Source organism: Microtus oregoni, unplaced genomic scaffold (genome assembly GCF_018167655.1).
Source record: "Microtus oregoni isolate MIOR12 unplaced genomic scaffold, Mior012 000032F_ref0000030, whole genome shotgun sequence".
In the NCBI taxonomy this organism is placed as follows: Eukaryota; Metazoa; Chordata; class Mammalia; order Rodentia; family Cricetidae; genus Microtus; species Microtus oregoni.
The window spans coordinates 14,908,719-14,917,028 of record NW_024543091.1 but is presented as its reverse complement, the minus strand read 5'-3'; the positions used below and the strand labels follow the sequence as shown (position 1 = coordinate 14,917,028).

Here is an 8,310-nt window from a genome sequence, read left to right as displayed (position 1 = left end):
AAGGCATGTACCACCTCTCCCAGTCCAGTTTTGTTTTCTTGATAATAACCACTCTGGATGGAGTGGGAAGGAAACTCAGGTTGGTTAACTTGCAATTCCCTGATGGCCAAGATATTGGACAGTTTTTCACACATTTATGAATCATTTGTATTTTATCTTTTGCAAAAAGTCTATTCAGCTCATAGGTCATTTACTGATAGGATGATTGGTTCTTTATTTTTGAAGTTCTTTATAAAATCCAAGTTTTACTTCCCTCTCAGTTATATAGTTGGCAAAGATTTTCTCCCATTCAGTAAGCTGTCTCTTCGACTTGTTGTTTACTTAGAGGTGCAGAAATATTTTACATTTTCCTTCATCAATTTTTGGAATTACTATTATTATTAGTTACATGTATATGGGTGCTTTGCCTACATGCAGAAGGTTGTGAGCCACCATGTGGATGCTGGGAGCCAAACCTGGGTCCTCTGGAAGAGCTCTCCACAGAGCATCTCACCAGCCCCTCTTGGAAGTGTTAGCTGTGCTTTTAGAATCCTTTATAGTAAATCCCTGCCTCCGCCTATATCTTGAAGTGCTTTGTTTATGTTTTCCTCAAGCAATTTAGGCCTTTGATCCATTTTGAATTGAGTGTGTGTGTGTGTGTGTGTGTGTGTGTGTGTGTATGTGTGTGTGTCTATAGGTTTGTATCTAGTTGCCTTAATTTACAGGTAGATATACAAGTTTCCCCAGAACCATTCATTGAAATAGCCATCTTTTCTCCAGGGTATGTTTTTAGCACCTTTGTCAAAAATCAGGTGTCTTTAACTACGCAGGCTTATTTACGAGTCCTCCATTCTGTTCCACTGGTCTCTGTTATATCATTTTTTTTTCTTACACTGGTTTTATAGTATAGTTTGAGATCAAATCTAAGCGATAACTCCTTGGTATCGCTTGGAATTCTCCTTGGAATTGCACTGGCTGTTAGGATCTTTTGTATTTTCATATGAATCTTAGCACTTTAAATTTTTTTTCTGTAAAGGATGTTGCTAGAATTTTTATGGAGATTGCATTGAATCTGTAAATTGATTTTGGTTATATAGTCATTTTTCAAAGTCTTTTAAAATAAATCTAGTGTCTGTGTGTGTGCGTGCGCGCAGCCTTCCGCACATAGCATGCATCTGAAGGTCAGAGGAGTCAGTTCTTTCATTCCATCACGTGGGCTCTGGGGACTGAACTCAGGTCTTCAGACTTGGCGGCAAGTTTCCTTACCCACTAAGCTATCTCCCTCACCCCAGTTTTACAGAATTGGTTTTGCCAGTCAGTGAGCATGTGAGTTCCTTCCACCTTCCACCCTCTTCCATCTCCTTTAATTTTTCATGTTTTAAATGTTTCAGTATAGAGATATTTTTTCAAGTTTTTTTTTAATTTTTTTTAAATAGTTTATTTAAATTCACTTTATGTGCATTGGTGTGACGGTGTCAGGTGCCCTGGAACTGGAGTTACGGACAGTTGTTAGCTGCCATGTGGTTGCTGGGAATTGAACTCGGCTCCTCTGGAAAAGCAGCCAGTGCTCTTAACCACTGAGCCATCTCTCCAGCCCCATTATAGAGATGTTTTACGCCTCCTGTTTATTACTAGGAACTATTTTACAGTTATTATTTTGTATGTATGTGTTGTGAATGTGTATGTTTGAGCGTGTTTGTGTGTGTGTCTGTATCTGCCTGTGTGCAACGTGTGGGGAGGCCAGAAGTAAAAGTCAGGTGTCTTCTGCAATCTCTCTCCGTCTTATTTTCTGAGATAAGGTCTCTCCCTGAGATAAACGCACCAATTCTGCTAGACTGGCTGACTAGCAAGATCCAGCAATCTGTCTGCTTTCTTCTCCCCCACAGACACACCCACTATGCCTAGCTTCTAAAAATGTTTGGTGGTTTGGTTTTTTTTTTTTTTTTTTCAAGGCAGGGTTTTTCTGTAACTTTGGAGCCTGCCCTGGAGCTAGCTCTTGTAGACCAGGCTGGCCTCGAACTCACAGAGATCCGCCTGCCTCTGCCTCCCACGTGCTGGGGTTAAAGGCGTGTGCCACCACCGCTTGGCCTGAAAATGTTTTTATGTGAGTGCTAGGACCAAACATGATTGCACAGCAGCTACTCTACATCCAGAGCCATTCCCAGCCCTCATGTATTTACTTGAAGCTATAATCAATGAAAGTTTATTTTCCTTTTCTTCTTTCTTTCCAAGTTCTTTCTTGGTATATGAGAAACTACTGAATTTTATATGTTAATTCTGTATAGTGATAGTTGGTTGAAAATGTTTATCTGAGAGTTTTCTGGTGTAGGGTTTTCGTTTTGTTTTGTTTTTGTGTTTTGTTGTTGCTTTGGGTTTTTGAGACAGGCTTTCTCTGTGTAACCCTGGCTGTGCTGGGGCTGGTTCTGTAGACCAGGCTGACTGACGTAGTCTTTACAGTCTTTTATAGGCTTATGTAATCTGCACATATGGATAATCTGACTTTTTCCTTTCCTATTTGTAACCTTTTACCTTGTTTTCTCGATTCTTGTTCCCACTAAGACCTCAAATCGCACATAAAAGGACAACGTAGACAGTGGATAACCTTGTCTCATTCCATGGGTTCTGTTTTCCCCATTGGTTTGCCCCAGGTAGTCTGTTTTCTGTCAAGGTATGTCCCTTCAGTTCCCAGTTCCACCTGGGCTTTGATCACGAAGGAGGATGAACCACTTTCTCAAAGGCCTTTTCTGCAACTACTGACATGATTGTGGCAGTCAGTTTTAACAGCCAACTTGGCATAACCTGTAATCACCTGGGAGGAGGTCCCGAGGAAAAACTGTTTCGGTCAGGTTTTAAGGGATTTTCTTACTTGGATTAATTGAAGTGGGAAGCCCATCCCTGCGTGTGGGTCCTGCCGTTTCATGGGCTAGTCAGTCCCTGGACCGACTGGAAAAGAAACCAAGCCAGATGAGCACAAACACACAAGCGTTAATGGCTCTCTGCCATCACTTGGACATCTCTGACAGGGTGAACTCTAACCTGGACTGAGCAGGATGTATCCTTCCTCCTCTAAGTCCTCTGTCACAGCAACAGGGAACAAAACTAAGATGGTGATTCCAGGAATTCTGTTCTTTGAGTTCTTTGAATCTATTCATGTGTGCGTTACACTGATGGGTCAATTCGCAGATACTGAGCCATCCTTGCATACTGGAAGTGAAGCCAACTTGATTATTGGTGAATTTTCATCTTAATGTGCTCCTGAATTCAGTTTACAAGCATTTCATTGAAATGTATGATGTCTGCACTCATCAGGGAAATGAGTCTATAGTTTTCTTTTTGTTGTACCCTTATCCATTCTGGTATCAGGTGAAACTGAATTTGAGAGGTGTGGTTCCATTTCTTATAAATACGGGAAGCACACCAACCTAGTATTAATCAGAATATAAAATTCTGCTTGCATTTTCTCAGACCATTAAGAATTTGCAAACCCACCGTGCAGTGGTGGCACACACCTTTAATCCTAGCACTCAGGAGGGAGAGGCAGGCGAATCTCTGTGAGTTCGAGGCCAGCCTGGTCTACAGGGCTAGTTCCAGGACAGGCTCCAAAGCTACAGAGAAACCCTGTCTCGAAAAACCAAAATTAAAAAAAAAAAAAAAAGAGTTTGCCAACCCTATTACCAAAGCCACTTGAGGGTGTGATGGAGGAGGGTCATCTTTTTATCTGCTGTTTCATTGGTTAAGTAATAAAGAAACTGCTTGGCCTCTGATAGGCAGAAAATTAGGTAGGCGGAGTAGACAGAACAGAATGCTGGGAGAAAGAAGCTGAGTCAGGACAGTCGCCATAATTCTCCCACTCCAGACAGATGCAGGTTAAGATCTTCCCTGGTAAGCCACCTCGTGGGCTACACAGATTATTAGAAATGGGTTAGATCAATGTGTAAGAGCTAGCCAATAAGAGGCTAGAACTAATGGGTCAAGCAGTGTTTAAATGAATACAGTTTCCGTGTAATTATTTCGGGTAAAGCTAGCTGTGTGGGTGGCGGGACGCAGCCCAGCCCGCCGCTCATATTACAACAAGGGTGGGCTTATAGTTTTTTTTTTTTTTTTTTTTTTGTTCTCCAACTTTATTTGAGGTTCAGTATGTTAGTTCTCATCCACATTGACTGTCTGTAGATTTTTGAATGTGGTAACAGGCACGTAAGTTACCAATGTGTAGAGTTTGTTTGGTGAGTCCTCATCCTCATTACGTTTTCTGGACAAACTTACCCGGATACGATATGGAACATTCCTTATTCCTTTGGCCCAGACGGCTTTATTGAGCCTGGTATCAATCCGCACATCTGGAGTCCCCATCTCCTTCATGGCAAATTTCCGGATTTCTTTAAGTGCCCTAGGAGCATGCTTCTTAAAGCCCACGCCATGGATGCGCTTGTGAATGTTGATGGTGTATTCTCGGGTCACCACCTCGTTGATGGCAGAACGGCCCTTCTTCTTCTCACCAGCCTTCTTTGCGGGAGCCATTCTGCCGGGCCCAAGCTGGAAAGGCGGGCTTATAGTTTTGATTTATCAAGAGCAAATCATTTCTTGGTCTCCATTTATTCTCAAAACCAAGGTGGACAATTCCTTACTGTCATTTTTCATGGGTAGATTGTGTTCTCATTCATCCAGAACATCACTGTTTTGAGTTTTTTCTTGCTTTATGCAAAGTCCAGCATCATATAGTAAACATGCGGGCTGACACTGCCCTTGTCTTCCCTGCTCAGGGCCCTTTAGAACCAGAGTTCCAGTCCACTGAAGGCTGCCGGTTACCCCAGGCACAAGCTGGGTCTGGAGTTCTAACTCTTTATGAGCCTGTTTTCCTTGTTCTTCATTATAGTTCAGAGGATTTCTTTTCTGCTCTTGATCTGTCTAAGCATTTTCCTAAAAGCCTGGCCAGCCTGGTCTAAAAAGTAACCACCGGCTTTTGACTAAGGTCAGATCTAAAAATATAACCAGTATTTTAAAAGCACACACAGTGGACAAATTGCAGAAGTTCGTTTTCTCCTTCAATTATATGAGTTCCGGGGATAAAATTTAGGTCATCAGGTTTAGTGGCAAATGCCTTTACCTGATGAGCTAGCTCACTGTCCCTACCCCCCCACCAAAATATTTCTTTTGATAGTCAACATTCTAACTTCTTCGTTCTTTCTTTCTTTCTTTCTTTCTATCTTTGCTTTTTTTTTTTTTTTTTTTTTTTGGTTTTTCAAGACAAGGTTTCTCTGTATAGCCCTGACTGTCCTGAAATTCACTCTGCAGACCAAGCTGGCCTCAAACTCACAGAGATACACTTGCCTCTGCCTTCCAAGTGCTGGGATTAAAGACTTAATCCACCACCAACGGGCTTCCACCGCCACCCGCCTAGGTAACCTGTTTTTCTATACTTAGTATTTAGTGGAATGGACGTCTTCCTCTTTTGCTACTGCCATGCCATACTTAAGCTACTGCTTTGAGGTAACTTCTCATAGGATTTCCTGGCCAAAGGAGCTTGATGATTGAATTGTAAAAAGTTTAGGAAATAGAATCAACAAGGCTTCCGTGTGGGAGGATGAGATCTAGGATGAGACTTACGTTTTTGGCTTAGGTATCTGGGTAGAGGATGATGTCATTGACTAAGATTGGGAATAGAGGCTAAGGTGGGTGTGTGCGTGGGGAACAATAACAATTTCAGTTTGGACATGTTGTGTGCAAGATGTCATGTAGGTAGAGACATTTTTGGTAGACAGTTGGAAATACAGAGCAGAGGCTCAGGGCTTGGGGGCTGCAGATTCAAATTCACATGGTTGAGGTTCCGAAGATCCTTCAGCTGTGTGTCTGATAGTCTGTGCGTTCACTAAATTGATTTTACACTTACGCCTCGATTTCAGCAATAACCTGGATTATCAGGATGGCCATCTTATGAATGAGTGTTGCTAGTGTCCTCTGGTTTCTGCGTTTGTGTTTCTGTTTACCATTCTTGCTGGTGCCAAGTATCACAGAGTCAGGCTTAATACGTAAATGACGCAACCTGGTCAAGGGTCATTGTGTGCCTGCTTGCTCCTGTGAATGAAGGTGTCAAAGCAGTTTGGCTGGAGACAAGGGGGTGGGAGAACTGAGTCATCAAATGGCACAGGCTGTTTCAAAGAAGAGCTTCTGTTGGCCGCGGCCACTTCCGCGTTCCCAAGGCAAACTGACAGTGTAGTTTTAAAAAAAAAATTAAAAAAAAAAAAACCCTAGCTACATAAATTAATGCACTATTTTCTGAGTTATACAGTTTTTAGTTTTATTTGCTTCTATTTCACAAAATTTAATTGTAGGACATTAGTATAAGAAATTTACACTTGAGCCAGGAGGTGGTGGTACACGCCTTTAATGTCATCACTTGGGAGGCAGAGGCTGGATCTCTGTGAGTTTGAGGTCAGTACAGTCTACAAAGAGGTAGAGTTCCAGGACAGCCAGGGCTACCCTGTCTCAAGAAAGAAAAGAAAAGAAAGAAAGAAAAAGAAAGAAAGGAAGGAAGGAAGGAAGGAAGAAATGTTACATTAGATAGGAAAAGATATTATAATAAAAGTACCTTCAGTCTTTTTCTTTAAATGGTATCTGTGTGTGGTGTTGATTTATGTGTGAGGATTGACACATAAACGAAACTGTCACCATAGAGAAAGGAACCTTGGGAAACATCAGTAACAGAGTGTGGGGAAGGGAGAGAGAAACAGACAGCAATAAAAGAAGGTGAAGAAGATGAGAGAGAAGAAATGGTAAGAACTAGATAATGTCCTCAAAAAGCATACGTGTCCTTGGCTCATATATTCCATTGACAAACAGTTTTAAAAGTCATATTTTTGAAGTTGGAGGAGTAAATAGAAATTATGAGTGTAGCAATTTTATTTATTATTCTTTATCTATGGGTGTTTTGCTTGCAGTGTCCTTGGAGTCCAGAAGAGGGCGTCAAATCCCTCGGAAGGGAGTTAAGCAGATGGTTGTGAGTTGCTTATGGGTCCTGGGAATTGAACCCTGGTCCTCTGGAAGAACAGCCTGTGCCTTTAACTGTTGTGTTGTCTCTCTGGTCCCTATTCATTTATTTTTGAAACAAGTTCTTACTATGGAACTGACCTGGAAGTCATTATGTAGACCAGGGTGGCCTCAAACTCATAGAGATCCACCTACCTCCACCTCTTGGAACAAAAGATGTGCACCGTCAAACAGGGCTGAATATGGAAACTCTCATGTTTGGCCCTGATGAAAATAAAAGAATGTCTCTGGTGATACCAGAGGTGTCGCTGCATTACAAGGGTCACAAAAGGAGTACACGAGCCATCTCGGGACTTGGGGGATTGAATAGTAATGATGGGTCCTCATCTTGGCCAGGCTTCTAACTAACTCTGTGAATTGGACAAATAATTTAACCTGTGCCAATATTTTCGGAATGAAACATCTGGACTAGGATTTTCTGAAGAGCTCTCTGGCCTTAGAACTCAGCACCAAAGTCCTCATAAGTCAACTAACCCAATAAATACTTGATTTTCCCCTTAAAAGGGGGGTTTATGGAGCAAAAGAAGCATAGGCTGTTTTGGATTCTATTTAAGTTGAAAACCCAGGAGGAAAGTTGAAAAGCCAACTAGAATAGAAAGGGAGGAAGGGCCTGCTTCACTCTTGCTTCCTAGATACACCGCTCATCCACCAAAACCAAACAGAAAGACCCAAGGACGGCATGAGGAAGCAGTTGCTGGCTTGTGTTAAAATGCCACGAAATTCCAAGGAGGAACTGAGGGAAACAGCACAGCCTCCACGGCTTCCTGGTCAAGGATACTCCGAGACTTCGCGCAGTGCTTCTTCAGTGCGCTCCGAGAGCGCGAGACAGACGCCGGCTCTGCTCTTTACTCACTCATTAAAATGTTTGTAATTAAACTCTCAGAAACGTAAAGTTGACGTGTTTTTTTTTTTCCAATCTGAAATCTGAATCAACCAAAATTTATCATATTTGGCTTTATGAAGAGGGTTATTCACCAACCACTGGATGTCTTTACAGTAAGAATGTTCATTACAACATGCATGCGCGCATACACACACACATGCGCACGCACTAGTACCTGAAATGCCAGAAAATTGCTGACTGGAGCACTGAGTACGTGTGCATCCCTCAGGCTCCATTATGATCAAGCTCTGCTCTAACTGCCTCAGAGAAAAAGGAAAATTCTTTAGGATAAAGCAGCTCTTAATCCATTTATCTGTCCGCATTCCCATCTCTTACCAGAATGTGAGCTCCTTCGTGGTAGAGCACTTATCCAATACATTGCTTTATTCCTAGTGTCTATAACA

The 8,310-nt window shown here is 42.0% G+C and overlaps 1 protein-coding gene across 1 annotated transcript; it reads right to left on the bottom strand.

Moving 5' to 3' along the window:
• Positions 1 to 4,119: 4,119 nt before the first annotated feature.
• Positions 4,120 to 4,515, bottom strand: LOC121466198 (60S ribosomal protein L31-like). Its single transcript, XM_041679842.1, has one exon. The coding sequence runs from the start codon at positions 4,495 to 4,497 to the stop codon at positions 4,120 to 4,122; it is 378 nt and encodes a 125-aa protein (XP_041535776.1). The 5' UTR covers positions 4,498 to 4,515.
• Positions 4,516 to 8,310: the final 3,795 nt, after the last annotated feature.

Bases quoted from the DNA above. Each gene is read 5' to 3' on its own strand.
- LOC121466198 (XM_041679842.1), bottom strand. From the start codon at position 4,497: ATGGCTCCCGCAAAGAAGGCTGGTGAGAAGAAGAAGGGCCGTTCTGCC.